Here is a 23,262-nt window from a genome sequence, read left to right on the forward strand (position 1 = left end):
TTAGGTTTAGTTTTGTTGTTATGGTTCATGAGAAGCATGATTCTTGTAGACTTAGAGTGTGGTTGGTTTTGTAATGAGTTGGAGTTGTAATTCTTGGATTATTGATTAATGAACTTAAGTATAGTTTTAATTCATGTTTGAGAATAATATAAATTAGAGAACTTGAGGTGTTGGGGCTGTTGTAGTATGATATGGATGGATTTTGGTTTTATGAATGAATTGTGGTTGATTGGTGGTTGGTTTGGAGTAGAATAAAAATTGGTAATCGCGTAAACATAGCCGTCGTAATGTCCGATTTACTTTAGACTGTTTTTGTTCTTAACATCAGGACCCGAGAACTCACTCTTAGGTTTTGACCATTGACATGATTAGATAGCTCATGTTACGAGCTTCGTTTTGATATGTGGTTCATTTGAATCCGGTATACGGTTTAGGAGAAACGACTGTTTTAAGTAACGGCGTTTCGCGAACGAACCATTACCCCTCGCCTTACTTTGAAACCTTGGTTAAGGCCCTTAAATGACTAATTGGAGTATGAAATATTTATGTAAAGTGGATTAGGCAGTTGGTAAGGTGCTCGCGAAAGAATCTCCTTCACACTCTTAATGGTTAATTTATTAAAAATGGTGGAGCCGAGGGTACTCGAATGACTTATGTGATTCGTTAAGCGTATAAGTTACCATAAGTGAACGTTAGGGTTCAATTGGTTAAAGTCTAGTTTCTTAAGCGACTTTGGTTTAATTCCAACTTATATGTTATTTATAGGTTACCAGACTCGTCCCAAGCCATTTGTCAACCCCAGTTGCTCAGGCAAGTTTTCTACCCGTTATACTGTTGTTGTGATCATTATCTTGTGATAAATGCAAAATTATTATTAGCAAAGTCTTGCGATATATTGGAGCATGTGATATGATATTTATATGCATGCATGTTTCGTAATCTTGATATCTAATTGTTGATTCAATTTCTTATAAGTTACATAATACCTATGCTAGAGATAAGCAGTAGTTGCGTATACCCTTAGTATAGGTGACCCAAAGGTGAACATTTTTCTAAACCGGGAGTCGATGTTCCCGAGTATAATATATATATATATATATATATATATTGATATAGTTTTCAAAAATATTAATCGAATAAGGTTTATTCCATAACTTTATTTTATTTAATGAATATTATTCTGAATATTCATTCGAGAACTTATGACTCCGCTTACTTTATTTAATGAATATTATTTTGAATATTCATTCGAGGACTTAAGACTCCGTTTATTTTATTTAATGAATATTATGTTGAATATTCATTTGAGGACTTATGACTCCGCTTAATTATTAAATAATATTCTTTATTGTATTAAAGAATAATGTTTCGATAATCAAACCTATTTTCGATTATTCAAATAAAGATCATACTTTCGTATAAGTATATCTTTGGTTATTTATTATTCATTTCAAGTATAAGTTTTAAAACTTTTAATTCAATTATTTTTATAAGTAGTATCCTTATGGGAATATTATTTAAATAATAATATTAAGATATTTTCTAATATATTGGAACTGATTTATTTCATTAAATCAGCAGTACTCCAAACATTCTTAAAAAAAGTTTTCGAGTCTTCAAAATATTTTTAAAAGTTAGATCGGATCCCAAAACTCATTTTTTATATTTAAGATCTTCCTTTCAAGGGGATTTAAATACTCGCTCAAAATCTGAGGGATCCGGCTCTATGGTGTATTTTATATTCGCAACGTGGTTGCTGTTTTGAGACAACAATTTGATTACTTGCCCAATGTTCGGGAAGTAAGTCCATCTGATTGAGTGGGCATAAGCGACAGGCCGGGGTACGGTCTATGAAGGTGTAAGAGGCTGGGTAACAGTCCATCCACGCGTGAGTGGCCGGGTAACGGTCTAGCGCGAGGTCCTAATCCGGCCAGGGTGATGACCGGCGAGGACTTCATCCATCTACAGTAGAAAAGGTTACTTATTGGTATCTTTGCATGATCAGCAAGATATCGGGTTTATGCCAAAATTCTTTTCTTTCCAAATTCATTGGATATTGCAACTCTGTTCATACCTTACATGACAGAGGTTTTCAAGAAATGTATGAGAGATATATATGGATATATATCGGGACTTAATGAAGTATCTCGTAACTTCATTTCATTCAATAATATTTCAAAGATTGAATCTATTCAAGTCTTATCTTATAGTCTCATCTGGGTGATGAACTTTTGAAACTGATTATAACTTGAACGGTGGTAGTTCAAGTAGTATTCAGAAAGATATAAGTATATTGGAGTATCTTGTAACTTCATCTTTTAAACTTATATCTAGTAAATGATTATCTTGTGCATGTCAAAGATTTTCGGAAAAAAACGTTGAGACAAGGTTAGATATATGAGATCACCTTGCAACGATATTTTATACAGTTATAAACTGGAACTCTGTGTATATTATACGTGTCAGAGGATTTCAAGGATTGTAAAAAGTATATAGGTATATATATACTGAATATTTTGCGACTTGGTCGCGTTAAGATATCAACTTGGTTCATTTCTTCTTGACCAAGACTTTCATGAGTACTATGAGAATGCTCATATATTGTTAATTTTAATACATATTATTTCGGTGGGCTTGTTGCTCACCCTTGCTTTCTTCGTTCATCACACAACAACAGATAGAAAAGATGAACAGGATCAAGCTCCCAATTCGCGAGCGGATAGGAAACGTTCCGCAGTTTCCTGTAGGCGTTGATGCCGTTGTAGCTGAGGTAGGGTCTACCAATAGGCTAGCCTTTCAACTTTTGTTGTACTAGACTTATGTATATTTATGAATTGTAATAATGGCAAAGAATGTGTAAATTTATTCAGAAACCCTTTTGAGGTGTAATGACTTATAATTGTGGAATAAAATGACTTGTGTTATTTATGGTATTCATCTCTGAGACTATAACTTGTGGTGTGTGTGTGTATATTGTGGGGTCACAGTACGCAGTAGTTGGTTGATTATTAAGATTAAGTATTATTAAGGGAAATGGAACTCGTGACAACCCGGATCCCCGACCCCGGATCTGGGGTGTTACACATTCTAATTGACAAATGACACTACTATATTACTATAACGTAAACCTTTTTTTTGTTAACATGAAACTAATAAAAATAAGATGACATGAAACTAAGTTTTTTCTTTTTTTTTTAAATTTTTTTTAATATTTACAAATTAAAATAATAATGTCAATTAAAATTAAGTTGACATTCTAATTTTTATTATTTACATATTAAATAAATAGTATCAATTAAAAATAAGTTGACATGAAATTAAGTTTTTTTTTGTTTTTTTAAAATTTTTGTTTTTGTCTATTTGTTCATATAACAATAATCTTATCTCATTCCTTTCACGAGTCAAACAAAATATTTAATTTGTATAAACTTTTTTCTAAAAATTTTAATGTTAAATTACAACAAAATTATAACTATTTGTTTGTTGGTGAGACTGCGAAACTGTATGAATAGTAGACGTGAAAACTCAATACTAGAATAACACATGTAAATAATACTAAATCTACACAGATTTCAGAAAAAAATGAATACAAGGCAAATACAAAGAATCAAAACATTAAAAGAAGGTTTGAAATCTATTTACAGGTCATTGAAAGAAATTCATTAATATGTTTATGCCTCAGTGAAAAATAATGATTAAAGACTTTCAGGATTTCAGAAGTATTGAAGATTTTAGTATGACAGTTTCACAATAAGATTTCAGTGTATTAGCATTGATTGAAGATTGACAGTGTTCGAAGTATAGGAATCTGAAGAATTGAAGATGGGGTATAAACAAAGGTTAAAGAAGACAGTTGCAGTCTTGAAGTTATACTCACTAAAAGGAGTTAATTTATATATTCAAGCGTCGGTGAAGAATTATGAATGAAGTATTTAAGATTGTAGTAGCAATGAAGACGTTGTCTAAGTACCATAGAAGATTCCAGTAAAAGTATATTTGTTTATTGACAGTCTGTGTTTGAAGCGATAAAGTTGTTGCAAGCTTAACAATGTAATAAAATTTATAATACGAAGACCTGAATCGAAGTTAGTCATTTGTGAACCAGACCAGTTGTATTAGACGTCAGCGGTTCGTGAAGGAAATTTGAGTATTATTATTAGAAGAATTGTTAAGTGAGGATTCGTATCTGAATATGAAGGTTATATGGTTTATGCGAAAACTCGAAGAGAAGACTTGAAGACGGGACAGTTTAAGGGTAAAGCGCCTTACATAAACTAAGTCAAAGTGAGCACTATCTTGTATTAGGAATCACATGGTAGAAGCAAGTACCTTAAAGTACGGCTCAAAAACTAATTACCAGAGTTGGTCTTGACCTAGTAGGAGCAACAAGAAAGAAATGAGAGCGGAATCTAATTCAAAAATGCACTTAGTTCACTCTAGTCGTAAGTGGAGGATTCCCAGCCCCTTGTAAGCGCAAGTGAGCTTAAAAATCAATGGCAAAACTCCTTTGTAACCCTCTAGGCGCAAGTGGAGCCTTCCTTGTACCTAGTAGGCGCAGCTGGAGGAGTATGAGCTTATTATTCTTAGGCAAAATCCCCTCTTATAACAAATGAACTTTGTTGGCTCCAGATTCTAAGGTAAAATTCCCTCTTGTAACAAGTGGACTTAGCTAGCTCCAGATTCCAAGGCAAAATCCCCTCTTGTAACAAGTGGAATTTGCTAGTTCCAGATTCCAAGGCAAGATCCCCTCTTGTAGCAAGTGCACCACTTAGTATCCATTGGAGGCGCAAGTGGAAGCTTGAACAAAAAATTTTAGTGCCAAAACCCCTCTGGACGCAAGTAACAACTCAGAAACATTTTATTTAATTGATCAATTAGATGACTTGGTAAATATTAGCCACGTATCAAATTGATATAAAGTCTACACCAAAGAAGCAGAAATAATAATCAGTATTGTTCTGTTCATCTTCTTCTGAAACGAGAGCTGATGAACCAAGAAACAAAGATACACAGAGAAGCCCAAACTTATTGAATATCCGTTAAACTTCTCAACGGAGAAACGTTATAATTCCCGATTTAACTCTTGTATATTCTTAAGGGAAATTATAATCGTTATCCGGTAATTAGAACCTTATACGAACAAAAAGCTAGATCATTGTATAGGATTTTATTTGTATATCTTTGTAGAAGTAAGAACATTGTTGTTCTTGGATTGTAGTCGGTTAACTTATTTATCAGAGTGTAGCAACACCCTCGAGGATTTATATTTATGAATATATACTTTCCCGAATATCTTATGTTCGTTATTTTATTGTCCTAAGCACTATTAACCTCAAGACCACGGTACCACTAACCGAACACTAAATTGAATATCCGCAAAAGATTTAAAATAATTTTTTGATTTAGTGAGTATCGTATTCACCCCCTCTACGACACTTCGGGACTTAACATTGTTCTTACAATTTTTTAATGTTGGAAATAAAATAAAAAATTACTCAAACAAACTAAAAATGAGATTGAATGGAGTAATACTTTTTTCTATATAAAAATACCTATTTGAAATTTTTTATTATAAATATTGAATTTACTAAAAAATGCTAGAAAATTAAATTTTAGTTAGATATTTAATATTTTGTTTACCTATTAATTTTATGTTTTATTACTATTATGATACAGTGTGGGCATTTCTTTTTATTTTGAACAGGGCACATAAAAAGTCTGGTACGACCGTGTGCATAATCTGAGAAAGTTAAGAAATAGAAGGTAAAATACAAAATTTCTTATTAAATTGAACTATTACTACCAAAAATAAGCTTAAATTTAATCGCACAAAATTTAATTGGAGTCATCCCAATAATTAATTTTCGGTGACCACACCCTATATTTAACCGTCAAATTAGCCGATCGAATTTAGTATAAATATGATTGAATTATTAAATATAACTCTCGTATATAAGACCGGTTTAAAAATTGATTGTATTTAATTAAATATGACCAATTTTGAAGTAATTGTATTTAGCCGTTTTCCGTCATTATTCAATTTCCTGATTAAATATAACAGTATAAGCAAAAGGAAAAAGAACAGAGTGCTCATCTTAATAATAAGTCAAGGATACCCGATACATCATACAGTAATTAAATAAATACCTAAGTTTTAGACAACTGCATGCGAGCGTTTTATATATAGCTGGGCTTGATTTCAAAATGATTAGAAAGCTAGATTATTGGCCATTTGATAGATACTCTGCTCATTACTGGAGTATAATATTCACACTGTGGCTTTTATTTCGTGACCATATGCTCAGCTAATAATGCAATTTATATATACTACTATTATTAGTATCATCATGATGTGCACAATACTTTTAAGAATAATATAGTTTGAAAAACCTCAAGTCAATTAGGTTTTGGCATGATAATCATGTCAACTTTAAAAAGTAGTAGTCGTTATAATTGGTCATTAATTCGGTCCTCGCCATTCAAAACTTGGTTGCACTCATTACAACCCAAGCCATTACTCGAGTTTTTAATTTCATTTTTGCAAAGTTGCAACTGATTATTTTCCTCATCAACGTTTTTAACTTGAACCATATCCTAAGCAGGAGGGCTTAGATTTATAAAAGCGAGTTGTTTGCTTGTCCAATAGCTAATCACAATTCACACACTTGCAATTGCAATACTTGAAGCGTAACAGAATCCAGCGTCGAAAATAGGTCGATGTCGTTTCAAGATATCATATCACTATATCACCAGCCATACTTCTCATTTCTCAAAAGTGCAAGTTAAATCAAGGGGGATTTGGTTCATAAATTTTTGCCACGTTATTAAATTTTTCCCAAACAAAACGATCAAGGAGATAACATAATCGGAGGCTGAAGAAGAAAAAGGAATCATCCCTGCAAAATTTCAATACTAGTACAGATATGTTTGGTTTAAGATGATAGTTTCTTTGCTATAAAATGCGGGTAATATCTAATCTTGTACCATTATTTGATCAACTAAATGAGCGATGAAGGCTTCAAATTTCAAAGAAGTATGAGCGGCTAATCAATTAATAAGTTGTCTTCACGTCTCCGTCTGCAGCGATGAAGATACCCCCTCTACAGAGCAACACAGGAGTGATGGTGCCAAGTGTAAGAATTAAGAAATAAATTTTGATCAACGACATGTAATTACAAGGATAGATAGCTTAAGAAAAGAGAATAATAATCATCAAGTTCAACAGCCATAAGGGTGATCTGATAATCGAGATATTTAGCACAGTTGTATGGTTGGTATATGAGCTGTAGGATCTTAAGTGGGGAAAGTCTCACTAAACTTTCAATTGCATGTATGCGCATGACAACTAATATTATTCGTCCCTTCAGAGTTTATTATCATATTTACTAAGCCAATTAAAACAATCTAAACTTATAAGATTTTTGTGTTTATTGTGTGTACATGAACAAATCATAAAAAAACCCGTAAAAGGCACAAAGCACAAACAGGGTAACCCCGTAACCAGTCCATGATCAACAAACATAATAGAAAGGCACAATTACGTTCACCGCATATTATCCAAGTTCCAAATTACCCCATATTAGGTGAAGTATCATCATTCATCAACACACAATTACAACAGTACAAGTCACAAACGTATTAGCATATGACTATTTTACGGATAGTCTCATATTTAGTCCTTCATCAATAAACAAATAAGTTACCTTCATTGAGATTTCCCTGAAAGGAACAAGGAACATCCTTCGAAAAAAGAAGACCAAGAAAAAACACACAAATTATTCAAAAAAAGGGAAATTTTGAGCTATTTTTTCCTGCATAGATAGTTAATAAAAAAACCAAAGACATGCCATTTTTTAAAAGAGTTGACTATTATTTCAAAGTGTACGAATCGAACTAAATTACGAAATGGCAAAAGCTTAGAAAAACAAAGCAGGGTTGATTTTTAGATGAGAGCAAGAATGTATAATTTTAATCATCCAGATACAATATTAGAATTTAGGGTCTCAGAACTAAGACAAGCAGCAAACACAAAGTCTGAACTTTTTCTAACTGCTAGAATTGTCTTCAGCAAAATTTAAAATTTAAGATGCTGGGGCAGTTCCCTTGCTTCGGGGGGTTGCTTGGGTACCTAACAAGAAAAAGTAAAGAAACAATTAATTTTCTGTGAGGCGAAGACAGCTATCAAGGAAAGGAAGGGAATATACCTTCTCTGAAGTTGGACTTGAATCTGCGGGGAACATGGCGGAGGTACCTCATACGACCAGTTCCGGTTGTCTTCCTTCGAATGGCCTTCTCACTCCAGTTGTCTACAAATACACACAAGACATGATTATTTTTCAACTGATATTGCAATTGCATAAATCTATAACAGTCCACACTGTAACAAATTGATATCTTCCCAACATTGGCACAAAGGGCAAGATTAAGAGTTACAGGAATTGGAAAGATTGTTTGCCCTGCAACCTACCACTACGTCATATAGTTGAACACCGGAATTACAAAGGTAAACTACACTATACACAAAAATCAGAATAGAACATATACAATGAGAGTAGATACTTCAAAAAGAAGGGTCAGTTAACATTATTATAAATATAGTGAAGGAATTCAATTTGTATGAGATAGTGCGATGGAAGGCTCAATCTAAGAGTACAGCAATAAAATCCTGTCTAAAAAAAGTTCCACATATAATTAAAAAATGCTTGATAATCACATCTATCAAACTACTAAAATAATCATGATAAGCAGATAACTTGATCTCAACTTTATACTGAGCAGAATTCGAAAAAAGTTCTCCAAACATTAAAAACATAGAGATTCGTATCATTAATTAAAACATCCCATGGTGTCAAAACTTAACAGTAATTATACAGAAAGTAATTACCAATCTTCTAACTGATGAAATAAAGTTTTAGTTATACATATTGAAACGGTATGACCAATTTAGCAAACCAAAAAGCAAAAAACAGGGCATCACCAAAAAAAACAGCAGCCAGTAGAAATCAGCAAATCCAGTACGATTTTTATCACCACAATTTTTATAAGGTTATCAGTAATACTAAATAAAATCTGCTTGAGAGGACTTCATTTATCAGTGCAAAACCATAAAAATAGTCTTTCTAAAATTATCAATTATTATTGCAGTCATATCTATTACTTCCCTGGTCTAATCAGTACATCACATCTGCTTAAAGTTGGGGTATACAGATGAATCGCTCAACCGCTCGCAACCGAACTATATTTTGCGGATAATCGCAAAACGCGGGTTGGTTGCGGATTTAAATTTTAAAAATCGCTTATTCGCGGTTTGGATGCAGTTTCACATTTTTAAAAATCGCGAAATCGCAACCACAAACCGTAACATATATTTATAATAAAATATATTTTCAAATTATATTTAATATTATATAAACTAATAAGTAGACATATTGATTTTTTTAAAAAAAAGGTTATAATAACGAATATTTGTCAATTGTACTCCAACCTAGCCCATTAATCAAGCCCAACTAGTCATAACCCATTTCATAGTCCAGTACCCACCCATCCCAAATTCAGTCTCAAACCCTATCCCAACTTTAATTCTCAAGTTTCCTCAGCGTTTCTGTGTCTCACTGCTCAACCTTTTACTGCGCCTCACTAAATTTCTTTGTCTGAATATGTTATATAATAGGTGTAGAGATTATAGAATATGTATGATAATATCTAATTCAATGATGTTTGTCTTTTGTTTTATGTAGTTCAATGGAAACAGAAGTCCGGATCTGAAACATATAAAACGAAACAAGGTATACATCAGGTGTTATGGAAATTGACGAATCATTGCCAACAGGACAGGGGGACGCTAATTGTGATACACCATTAGAAACCATTGATGAGAAACCATTGATGAAGGTAAGCCACTGCCAACTCCTCGTACCGATCCGATCCGAACAGCGTACACCCCTAGCTTAAAGAATAACACTATTACTACTTCTCTTGTTCAAATGATATATCGAAGTGCACCATTCCTAATTTTTCGATAAGTAAACAGAGTAAGCATCTAACCTAACCATACAACTTAATCCATAATTACAATTACCCCAATTTCCACAAAATTAAAAAAAGAAATGAAATGATTAGCTAATTCAATAAATTACTGAAAAACTTAAATATTTTATAAAAATGAAAATTCAACAAAAATAAATATGTAATAGGGGGCATACATACATTTGCGAATACGAGCAGCAGGATAAGCGCAAGCGGAGCAACGGCTCTTCTGGAGATGAAAGCTGCGCCGACCACATCGTACACACAGTGTGTGTGTTTTGTTCCTCCTCTTACCAAAGCTTCCTGTTCCTTTACCTGCCTTACCCTGTCCAATTCAACTTTATTACATACACTTATCTAAATCAATAACCACAAAATCAATACATACATATAAAAGAAATAATCATACCATTCTGTGAACTCTGAAGTCTCTGAGTTTTGTGTGTGTATGCGGGGAAGGCTATCAAATTGATATCGTTTTAGGTTTTATATGATGAGTGAATTAGGGTTTGTTTTGGGAGAGAATATCTGGGCCGGTCTCGATGCTTTTGTTCTATGGGCTTACAAAGCTTTGTTTTGTTTAAAGGCCCGTTTAAGAAGTTTGGTAATAAACAAGGTGAAGAGTTGAGAAAGGAGATGGTTAAAAAAAGGGGGAAAAGAGAGAAAAAATTTATATCTTTTATTGATGTCTCCACCAATCTAAGTAACATTTTTTACTAAAAATTTCAAGAAGTCAAATAAAATGATAGCGAAAAAGAATGTTTCTAAGGTAAAATATTTTATAATTTGATACTCCCTCCGTATCATTATATTTTTCCCATTTCTTAAATAACACATGTATTAAGAAATGTAATGATCAGGATATTAACACCAAAAATTTAAAAAAAAACGGAGAACTAACAAATTCAAGTTTGCCGCCTAATCTACAAGCACGAGTGGCCAACCATAATTATTTATATCCACCAATAAGATTACAAGAGAGAAATTTTAACAACCAATCAAATCTCAGGATTAGATGCACACAGATTATGGCAAGTTACAAGTCAATTACAACCAAATTTTTAGAACTATAAATTGAAAGAAAAATCCACTGTATCATTCAGAAATGAATTATGCATTCCCTTTCGATTTGAATCAACCAGCAGAAGAAGTGTAATATCACGTAATTTTTAGAATTAGATTAATAATAGAATAATAGAATAAAAAAAGGATTAAAATTTGATAAAGATTAGGATTGAAAATTAAATTAGACCAATGGGCCTAAAATTTGGATCAGATTATAATATGGATAAATTGTGGGTTAAGATACAGGGTTTTGTAGCATTATAAATACACCATATCCGTCTTCCTCGTTTTTATTATTAAAATTCGTAGGTCTTTTCTCAGCATAAATCAGCAGCCTTATATAATTCGTAGAAAATTCATCGTAAATCGGAATTTGTTGATTCAGGAATTTTCGGAAAGAGTTTTTCGTTATCTACAATTTTCGTGTTTCGTGTTTTTGAAGAAAACATCGTTTAGATTGTCAAAAAGGCTATATTCAAATCTGATCAGACTTTAAGGTAAGTACTTTTTGACTCACTTTTATTTTCGGAAAAGTTTTGATACCCTGATTTTCGAATTTCGTATAAGATATAAGAATTTTGTTTCGAACTGTATAAGAAATAAGATACGAGAATCTTTTAAAACCCAGTCTCTACGTTTTCGAACTCGTTCGTAATTTACGCTATAGTTCCGGAACTAGCCTTAGATACCATTATTAGGCAGGCGCACAGGTGTGCAACTTTAGATACCTATTACACTCCGAAGGACAACCTGTTAGGTAATGAATCACACACTGGGGGGGTGAATGTGTTTTTCTAATTTTAGGCTTTTCTTGAAAGATAATGGTTGAACAAAGTAAATTAAATCTTGTATAGAAAAATGTTCATGCAGAAGTTAAACTTGCACAAAATAAAGAACATAGATCTTCAAAATTCACTTAATTTTTGTATTAAAAATTAAGATGTTTTGCTACAAAATTTCTAAGCTCTTCGAAGTTAAAGAGCTCAGCTTCTTCTCGAGAGTGTTACAAGAATTTTGATCTAAATTGTTGCAACTAACTAGAGGACCAGTGTTAACTTTATAGCTCAGTTAACTGCTGGTTTACACAGTGGATAATAAACATGCTATTAACTTTTCTAAACTGTCACTTGTCATTTATATTTATAGAAAAGCAAATCTTCCATTTTTGGCTTAGCATATCTTTAGCATACCGTGTTTACTTTAATCTTCCTCTGTCAGTTAATCTTTGCCATTAATCTTGCACACACTTCAAGCTGCTTTTTGTAGACTTGTCAAACCAGCTGTTGGATTTTTTGTTGATTGTTTATCTTGGATATTAAACTGATCTGCAATTCTGTACTTCGAGACTGTACTTCGAGATCTCCAGTTTGAATTATTAGAACACTTGATATCTCGATAAGTACAAAGGCTTATCGAGATCTCTAGTACTCCATAATGAGTTTGGCTTGTAGAGGTCTTCAGCTCATAGAGATCTCTAGTCTTCATAACTTGACTTGACTTGTAGATATCTCTGAGTTCTCGAATGGGTATAGACTTATCGATAACTCTGAGTTCTCTAGTGAAAGAATGACTTGTCGATATCTTCTTGAGTTCTCGAGTAGCTTTCCTGACTTCTCTACTCCCGGTGGATATTGCTTATCCGTTGAGTAGATATATAGCTCATCCATCGAGTAGATATATAGCTCATCCGTCGAGTAGATATTGCTCATCCGTCGAGTAGATGTTGCTCATCCATCGAGTAGATATATAGCTCATCCGTCGAGTAGATATTACTCATCCGTTTAGTAGATATTGCTTATCCGTCGGTACTCTCTAGAGTTTGAATGACTTCTCGATAAGTCATTCTGGAGTTCTCGAATGACTTCTCTATAACATTAAATCTGTGACTTGTAGAGATCTTGACTTAGAACATTTTTCTCCAAAACAGATTTATTCAATTCCAAGCTTTTTCAAAATTCTTCTGAGGCATGATCTTCTTAATCTTTTTCCAGATAGAATCCTTAGGCTTGATACTGTTTTAGGAAAAAGAATCCAGTCTGCTCCTTTGCATTTTTACAGACTTTAAGTGTTACAAGTACATAATACAAATTTAGATAACAATACAACTAACTTACGGTTGGCCCCAAGCTTAACTGATTACTGAAAATAACTATTCATTAATCTTCTACTCAGATCATAGATGCTAATGACATTGTTAGCTCCAGTAATCTTTGACATCATCTATTATATATTACAATCTCCCCCAACTTGTTCATTATGAAATTATGCACAAGTTCTGATTAATGATGTCAAAACGTTATCTAAATGCAGAAACCAATCTTTCCATCTGATCTTCTTTTGTGAGTTGCATTTAGATTTATATTTCCTTCTCCCCTATCAAGAAAAGAATATTATTATCTGGCAACATCCATTAGCTATTTTGGCATTTAGATATATTCTCCCCCTTTTTGATATTATCTTCAGGAAGAAAGATCCAGCTAGATGCACATTGTTCAAGCTTTTGTCAATGTCCATTTAGAACACTATCAACAGCTTCAAGCTTTAGTGAAGTCTGTAGTGATGAGTTCATCAAGTAGAATAGAGTAGGAAATTCCTAAGCTCTCTGTTCTTTTGAATAAGTAGTCTCACTACTTCTCACTGCACTAGTCTCATGACTTTTAAGAGTCAGAGTAACCTCACAAGGATTGCTAAATCCAGACACTCATATATCTCTCCTTTTGCGAGGAAGGATCCTGCCTCTCTTATTTTCTATTATTCTCTCAATCTTTTCTGACATCCTCACATGAAAGGCTCAATTGTTGTTCGTCCTACAGAAATAAGAGGTGGCTGAGAAGAGTTTATCTGTGATCATATGAGTAGGGGAAATCCATATAGGTCTAATCATACTAATTTCACCAGAAGAGTGAGTTCATAAACATCTGTGACTAGGGTCACAGTTTGACTCACAGATTGCTCTGTGGTTTTGACAGTGTGTTGTCCTCCATTTATAGTGGGAACCTCCAATTGAATTGGAGGGGATTTGACTGGGTTACTGCCATGTGTACCAGCCTCAAACCCTTGTATGTCTTGCAACATACTGGCACTTGAATGTGCTATGCTTGCCTTTCTCATGACATTGTCATAGGAAATTGTACTTCTAGCTTTGGCTGCTGAGGCAGCTTCTGCTAGAGTTGTGAGGGGAGTTGTTCCTCCATGAGGAATGTAATAACCCCAAAAAATTTGGACTTTTTGTAACTCTTATGAATAGTGATTTTGCTGATTATGCTGATTATGAAAACTTTTCATGCCACACTATGTAGGAGTTCTTTTATTGATATTCTGAGATCTTATTAGTACTCTATATGGTATATAAGTGTATATAAAGATCGTCAGAATCCAAATTCGAACACTTTGATTTTTCCCCAAAATCCACCAGATACCAAAAGAATTGAGTATAAGGTAACATGATTAAAAGGATTTAAATTCAAGGATTATAAGAGAGGATAAAAAAAGGAGTATAAAATATTGAGAAAGGTTTAGGGGAACCTAAGTAATAAGATTCCAGATATGATCCCTCAAACGATAAACGAGTCATAAAACAATTAAACGACAAGTAATGCAAGAGAGATTAGTGCAAGGATTAAGGATAATGATCAAGCAATTAAGCAAGGGTTAGCATAAAAGATGCTTCCACCACCAAGTAATGACAAGTGGCAAATGATGAAGTCACCAAGGTGATGTCATGCTTAATCACACTCCACTCACTTTAATCAACCAACTAACCACCCAAATATCTCACCTAACTCCCATTTTCCACCACAAACACAATCAACAAAGAAAAACACCCTCCCAAGAACATTGCTCTCGATTTTCTTCATTCCAAGGAAGAAAAATTTCAAGAATGTAACTTCATTTCATAAACAAATCCAAGGTAAATTCCTTAGCTTCTTGATGATTAGATAAGTATATCCTAGGAGTTTAAGCTTCCAATTCTTCATGAATATCTTCCAATAAATCAAGGAAGAAGATGATGAATAGTGTTTTCAAGTTACTAACTTTGTTTTCTTTATTTTTCCTTTAAGATCCAAGCATTCCTAGGCTATCTTATGGCTTCTTAAGGCTTCCTAGCTACTCTAATCACTCCAAGGAAGGTATAACACCTCCACACCCTAGCTTTCCTTTTGAGTATTAGGAATGGTTTTGATTGTTATAGTAAATGAGAAGCATGATGCTTGTGTATTTAAAGTTTGGGTTGGATTTGTAGTGATTTGGATGATGGAACCTTGTTTATAGTTAATGAAACTTAGTATAGTGAGTAGTTCACGTTTTTGGATGATTAAATTGGAAAATCTTAAGGTTTGGGACTGATGTAGTAAGTTTTGGATGAGGGTTGGTTGTATTGTTGGTTGTGAGTTGAATTGTGGTTGTTTTGAATGGTTTAAAACTTGGTAATCGCGTAAACATAGTCGTCGTAATACCCGTTTCATACAACTGCTTGTTCTTAGTGTTCGGGACAGAGAGCTAACTGTTGAATCTGTGACTTTGCCATATTTAGCTAGATTGTGTCGTAAGCTTCATTTTGATATATGGTTCGCTTGAATCCGATGTACGGTTTAGGAGAAACGATTGTTTTAAGTAACGGCGTTTTGCGAACATACCTTTACCCCTCGCCTTACATTGAAACCTTGGTTAAGGTCCTTAAATGACTATTTGGAGTATGAAACAATTATGTAAGGTTAGTAGGTCAGTTGGTAGAGTATTCGCGAAAGAGTCGCCTTAAAATTCGTAACGATTAATTTATTAAAAATGGTGGAGCCGAGGGTACTCGAGCGACTTATGTGTATCGTTAAACGCAAAAGCGAACGTTAGGGTCTAATTGGTTAAAGACTAGTTTCTTAAGCGACCGTGGTTTAATTCCAACTTATATGTTGTTTATAGGTTACCAGACTCGCCCATGCCTTTTACCACCCCCATTCGCTCAAGCAAGTTTTCTACCCGTATAACTGTTGTTGTGATGTATATGTGTATATACATTATCTTGTGATAAGTGCATGATTGTTATTAGAAAATCTTGCGATATATTGGAGCATGTTGATATGATATATATGCATGCCTATTTCGTAATCTTGATATTCTATTATCAATTCAAATGCTTATAAACTGCATAATACCTATGCTAGAGATAAGCAATAGTTGTGTATACCCTTAGTATAGGGGACCCGAAGGTAAACATTTTTCTATACCGGGAGTCGATGTTCCCGAGTGTAACGTCTGGGAAATTTATGTCTGTATTATATCATAATTATAATAAATTATGTGTAATAATGTGTCATTTATGTGTAATTATCTATCAAACCCTAATGATTACGTGTTACGTGTATTCCGTGTCATTTCAGTATTTTTAAGATATTTTTCAGATATTTTATTTTGCATTCATAAGTTTTATTTCAAATATTTTACGACCCAAACCATGATTTTAAAGCCAGTATTTCAAATAAAATAACGGGCCTTATTTTTCATCAAACGGCTTTTACCATCACATTATTCCGAACATCTAGACATTTTATAAATTTTCTCGTTTCGCGAAAAATGACTTTTTCGGGCCCCACTGGGTGTTAATAACCGCACAAAAATCATATTTTTATTTTTATAAAATTATAGGACTTTTATTTATACCATTTCTTTGTATTTTTGCATTATTCACAATTTTTGGGAAATTTTGGCATATATATTGTATGTATAAAGTATTTATAAATTAAATTTTAATACCCAAAAAATTATAAAAATTAGGACCAAATAATTTTATTAGATGTATAATTAGCCCCTTAATTTTATTTAGGAATATTATTTTTCACACTATAAATAGCCTAATTATCAGTTAATTATAATTAATTAATTATTAAAAATTCTGCAAATTTCTGGAAATTCTTTAATGAACAGTTCGGGTCTGAATTCGGGTCAGAAATTAATCGGTGACTTTGAACGTTTCTGAGCATCAAATCGATCGATGTGAGTATCCAAATCGATCCTCTCAATTTGTTCTTTCGGTTTCTGGTATCAAAATCATGTTTAAAGAGAGGAAAATTATTCTCTTGGTCACAGGTTCGAATCCCACGGGAGGAGAATTTATGATTATGCCTCATGAGCCAGAGCCTGTTGCTTAAATGCGGTTTACCTTGGTTCACGTGGTTTGCAGGCTATTGCGTGAGCCCGTAGGGTTTACCCAGTGCGCACCCGAAGGGTAGGGCTGCGGGTTACCTAGGATAAAAAAAAAATCAAAAAAAAAATCATGTTTTGATGTGTTAATTTTCAATTTTGATTTCTAGGGTTTATACCCGATTTGGTACTTTTTGATTCTAGGGTTATTTGTTGAAATTGATGTAAATAGCGTTATTGGATTGTTTATGATTGATTCCTGTTATTTAATTTTACAGATGATTGCTTGAATCGATAGAACGATATCTAGGGTTTATGTGTTTTTTTATTTGATCGTTTTTTATTATACAAATAGCTGAGATATGATAGAGTATAGGGGTTTGATTGGGTGTGTTATAAGCTTTATTTTCATATATAAAACGTGAATTTTGATGTACAAATTAGTGAAATCGGATTTTGGTCGGACTTTAAGTCTGTTTGATCGGAGAACTTAGCCTGAGGGTTATCAGGTGATGTTAGGGGTTGAATAATGTTTAGAATTGAATTTGGAATTGATTCCCAGTAAAAATAAGTAAACGATTCGTGATTTGGCCTAAAAATGACTTCATCGGAATCTGGAAAGGTTCGTCGGAGTTTGATGATTTTCACTGGAGAAGAAGACACAGGCGGTGTTGATGGCCGATGAAGACGATGATGGGTTGTTGTGTTGATTTCAAATGAAATGGACACAAAAACGGAGCAAAACAGAGTCGAATTGAGGGGTAATTAGACTGGCCGGAAAACGGGACGGTGACCGGAATCCTCACCGGATTCTGGGTTCATCTCGACCCGTTTCCTGTTCTTGGTGACCCGGTTGCAACCCGATTTGCAACCCTAGTTCGATCCTCTGATACCCAAATCTATTTTCTGATTTGTGTTTCTGATTTTTTTTATTATTTATTTATATTTTATAAAATCAATGTTAGTTTTTATTAATTCTAAAAATCAAATAAAAAAATTAGTTTTTAATTCCGAAAAATATTATTAATAATTTATGATTTATTTTCTTAATTTAGAAATTCAGATTTAGTTATTTAATTAATTATTTAACTATTTATCTAATTATTAATCTATTTAATTATTATTTAATAGTTAAGTAAATAATTAATAATTAAGGATGTTAGGTCACACACACACTGTACAGGGGGGTGAATACAGTGTATAGCACAATCAAATCGAACTTTAATAACTCAAGTAACAGAAAACAAACTTTATTGAAATAATAAACTCTGTTACAGTATGGAACTGTTCTCTCTCAGTGATGAACAAATATCACGAGAGCTGCTAGGGTTACAATGAATAATCTTCTCGATTGTGATAACACTTATAGTGTAAACCCTATGTCTGTGTTTATATACTACACAGTTACAAGATAATCGCTAATTGATATGGAATATAATTCTGCTTCCTAAAATATATCAATCAGATATCTTTTCTTCCAAGTATTCTATTCTTCATAGAATTCCTTCTTCATGCATATCTCTTCTTATGTTTGTCTCGATCTTCTTTCCTTTAACCAGCTGCCTTCCTTATCTGAACATTCTTCAGTACTTAAGTTCTGATATCCATCTTCTGATAATTATCTCTTGATAATATAAGTACTGATATCCTTAAGTCCTGACTTCCAGTAAGTACTGATTTATCATGTTTAAGTAAGATCTGAAAACTAAACATAAATCACATTAGCCATGACATTATCAGATATATCTAACAAAGGATTAAAATTTATCGAATATTACGAGAAAAGATTCGATAATTAGGGAAATAAAACGAGTAACTCGTATTCATACGGGTAATTGAACGATAAGTTCGATTATTATTATTCGAACGATAGTTAATTATTCGTAGAGTATCGTAATAATTATTCGTAACGAATAATTAAATACAGATAGTTAATTTAAGTCGTATAAATGGTAATAATAACCGTAATATTTTAATAATTATGCGAGAAATGCGAATAACTCGTAGAAACACGAGTTGTTGATCGTTGAGTTGGAATATGATTCGAATAATAACTTAATTATTCGATAATTATCGTATCCGCTAACGATATCGATTATTTATTTGTAAATAATCGATCTAATCGAGTAAGTAATAATAAATTGTAAATACTTGTAATAAATTGTAATTAATCTTAATGATTAGGGATTCATTCTTAAATAATTACTTATTAAATATTTGTTAGTTATTTATTATTTATTAATTATTTAAAAATGATTAATTATTTCGATAATTAATCAAATAACTTTCAATAAATCATAACATATTCATTTTAACTCCAAAAATTATAGAAAAAATATTTTTGACTTTGATTTTTTCTTAAATAATTATTTAAAAATTATTTTAGGATTTAAAAATTTGTAATAATTATTTATATTGGATAAATAAATTGAATTATTAGTGTTTAATTGATAGTAATTAGACCGTTAGTCCGATTTGAGTAAAACGAAAGCCCTTTGACTCAGAAAAATGAATTCTTTTCATTAAAAATAATATTAAGACCTAATTTCTTCTAGAAATTAGTTGACTTTAGTATTTTCTTGATTATCAGTTGAAGTGCATGCCGAGACGAGTCCGAAAAATTCCGAAAAAATGGGAAACAAGGAAGATGATGATCAGTGAAGCAATCAGCGAGTCGATTTTGAATTTAATAATTATTTTAACTATAAAAATGATTATGTGCTTATGTGCTTATGTGTATTATGTGGTTAGGTGTATTATGTGTATTATGTGGGTAAATAATAGAAATGATGTGAAGTCGATTTAAGATGCAATTGAAGTACAAAATGACTTAACCGGTCTATTTTGCTAACAGAAGCTAAGCTAGCAAGGCAGGTTGAGTAGGTGATAGACGAAGGTGATTTACTTGCACTGAGTCACGCAGAAGGCAAGTTCCTCCCCTATTCTATTTTCAGAATAGTGATATTTTCTTCAGCTTCTTATCACGCTTGCACTCTTTTAATTCTCTTGTTCATATTTCATTTCAATTCTTGCTTATCCTTTTCATTTAACTTTATTAGTCATATTCCAATTGCTACTCATAATTGTTGATATATTCCGGTGATTAGAATATATTAAAGCATACCGATTATTCTGGTTGTTATGCCAGGGACTGGATAATAATACTTTGGGGATTAGGTTTACTTAATCCTAAGGACCGGGGCATAACCGGATCCTTGAGATGGGCCATAGTGCCTGGGTGCCCGACGGGATCTATATAGTGAAATATAGATCTGCACTGTATCCTGGCTGATCAGCAGGGTATAGATGCGAACTTGAGTCCAGTTTAGTTTGTTTGTATTCTCCAATAATGGCCTTCTTTTTATTCTCGCGGGGTTATATCTTTGCAGATATACCCGGGTTACGGATTTATTTAAATTGCTTTAACACTGTTTATATATGCGGACTTGTTGAGCAATTTTTGGCTCACCCTTTTTGTTGTTATTCACCTTATTATTTTCAGTTAAGAAGGAATATGAAACCCATCAGGACTCGAGTGGTAAAGAAGCGGGTCAAGCCTCGGGATCCTCTCATACTCAAGGTGTTGATCCCAATCCAGGAAGAAAACATTGAGTTGCCCGAACAACTGGTGTGTAGATAGTTAGTGTGTGTATTTGAATAAAGATGAACTTAGTTTAAAATGGATTAGACAATGGTTTGTAATAAAGAGAGTTTGTGAGATTTTGAATTTGTTTTGTAATAAAAGTAGATAGTGGTTCTTGTTTTCATACTTCAACCTAAAAAGATCCTGGTTAGTGTTAAAGAGGTTTAGTTTTATTTCTTTATTATTAATCAGATTGTACAGGTTTGGTGATTAGCTAGTAACCCCCAGACTTATACCCCGGGTCTGGAGGGCGTTACACCGAGTATAATATATATATATATATATATAGTTTCTATAACTACTAATCGGATAAGGTATATTCGATAGTTTTGAATAATAATCAAACTTATTTTCGATTATTCAAATAAAGATCGTACTTTCGTATAAGTATATCTTTTGTTATTTATTATTCATTTCAAGTATGAGTTTTAAAACTTCTATTTCAATTATTTTTATAAAGATTATCCTTATGGGAATATTTTTTTAAATAATAATATTCAGATATTTTTTAACATATCGGGAATAATTTATTTTATTAAATCATCATTACTCTAAACATTCTTAAAAATGTTTTCGAGTCTTCAAAATGATTTTAAAAGTTAGAGCGGATCTCAAAACTCATTTTCAGATTTAAGATCTTCCTTTCGAAGGGGATTTAAATACTCGCTCAAAACCTAAGGGATCCGGCTCCGTGGTGTATTTTGGAGCAACCAAGTTGCTAACTTGATAAAAGAGTTTGATTACTTGCCCAACATTCGAGAAGTAAGCCCAATCGAAATGCGTCGTCATAAGCAACATGGGCTCAGTGGGGGTCCATGAAAGTGTAAGTGGCTCAGTGGGAGTCCATCAATGCGTAAGTAGCTGAGTGGCAGTCCAGCATAAGGTCCTAATGCGGCCAGGGTGATGACTAGTGGGGGATTCATCCATCTACTAGTAGAAAAGGTGACTTAATTGGTATCTTTGCCTGATCAACAAGATATCAGGTTTATGCCAAAGTATCTTGTTTCCAAAATTCTTGGGAATGACAACTATGCTTATACTTTTAATAGCAGAAGAGTGTATGAGATGTATATGTATATAGGTTTATATATATATCGGGACTAATGAAGTATCTCATAACTTCATTCTTTCAACTGATATTTCAAAGATTGAATCCATTCAAGTCTTATCTTGTAGTCTCATCTATGTGACGAACTTCAAAAACTTATTATACTTTGAGCAGTGGTAGTTCAAGTAGTTTTCTAAAAATGATATAAGTATAGTGAAGTATTTGGTAACTTCATTTCCCTTTTAGCTTATATCCAGTAAGTAATTATCTTACACTTGATAAAAGTTTCCATTAAGTTATCTATTTAGATACTTGAATTATTGATTAAATTATATATATTATCTTGCGAGCTGTAATGCTCACTCTTGCTTCATTTTTCATCACACAACAACAGTTAGAAAGGATGGCCAGACTCAAGCAGACCCATCGCAAGAGCGTGGAAAGCGTCTCGCGTCTTCCTGTTGATATCATAGCTGTTATAGCTGTAGAGGTAGATCTATCCATAGATCAGGCCTTCTACTTTTGGGAATCAATTATGTATAATTATAACTTGTGGCAGATAATGGCAATTAACTGTAAACTTATTAAGTAATCATTTTGGGTTGTAATAACTTTTAATTTGTGGATTGAAGGACTTGTACTTATTTTAATTTCATCTCTGAGACTATAACGTGTTGTGGTGTGCGTTAATGTGGGGTCACAGAATGAGGTTATTTATTTTTAATTAAGTTAAGTGATATTTATGGAAAGAAAGACTGTGACGAGCTGGATCCCCGACCCCGGATCTGGGGGTAATACAAAAATGGTATCAGAGCTAAGCGTTATAAACCTCAGAGATGATGCGACGATATAATAATAAACCCATAAAGATAATAAGAACTCTTGCCAAGTTCATGGTCGGACTACTTAAAATAGCGTTGACAGTTAAAACCCTTACGGAAACCCTTATAAGTATCATGATAGTAACTTAGCTCGTTTAATGTGTAGGCGCATGAGATAGAGGACCCAGAGATGTTCGAGCGTGAGCATGATGAGGCACTGCTAGATGCCAAGGATCAAGAGGAGCCTGAGGAGGACCCCTCAGAGGAGTCAGAGATAGAGGTTATTATGATTTCAGATGAGGAGGACCCGAATGAGGTCCCAATAGCTGAGGAGCATGCCGGTGCTATCGTGGAGTATACTGGTACCCCGTACCCTCACTCCCCGTAGTCAGAGCTCCTACCCCTCCACCACTATCTTGGAGCCCCTATGATGACAGCTCTGAGACCCATACCCCCGAGTGCAGGCAGACCGGGGAGGCACCCCCAGCGGATCCGGATTCACCACCTCTCGACCCTGCCCATAT

General features: G+C 33.3%; 1 protein-coding gene across 1 annotated transcript; it reads right to left on the bottom strand.

Annotated features, from left to right (window-relative positions):
* Positions 1–7,916: 7,916 nt before the first annotated feature.
* LOC141712082 (large ribosomal subunit protein eL37z) lies at positions 7,917–10,591 on the bottom strand. Its single transcript, XM_074514875.1, has 4 exons — positions 10,436–10,591; positions 10,207–10,351; positions 8,205–8,306; positions 7,917–8,128 (listed from the first exon to the last, which is right to left on the bottom strand). Exons 1-4 carry the CDS (start codon positions 10,436–10,438, stop codon positions 8,082–8,084), a joined length of 297 nt encoding a protein of 98 aa, XP_074370976.1. The 5' UTR covers positions 10,439–10,591; the 3' UTR covers positions 7,917–8,081.
* Between the last annotated feature and the right edge of the window lie 12,671 nt (positions 10,592–23,262).

The sequence above is a fragment of the Apium graveolens genome, chromosome 3, assembly GCF_009905375.1.
Source record: "Apium graveolens cultivar Ventura chromosome 3, ASM990537v1, whole genome shotgun sequence".
Taxonomy (NCBI): domain Eukaryota; kingdom Viridiplantae; phylum Streptophyta; class Magnoliopsida; order Apiales; family Apiaceae; genus Apium; species Apium graveolens.

Excerpts from the sequence above, each read along its gene's own strand:
- LOC141712082 (XM_074514875.1), bottom strand. Across the intron at positions 8,307-10,206 it reads TGCTGCTCGTATTCGCAAAT|ACAACTGGAGTGAGAAGGCC; the intron begins GTATGTATGCCC and ends GTGTATTTGTAG. Across the intron at positions 8,129-8,204 it reads CAAGTCCAACTTCAGAGAAG|GTACCCAAGCAACCCCCCGA; the intron begins GTATATTCCCTT and ends TTTTCTTGTTAG.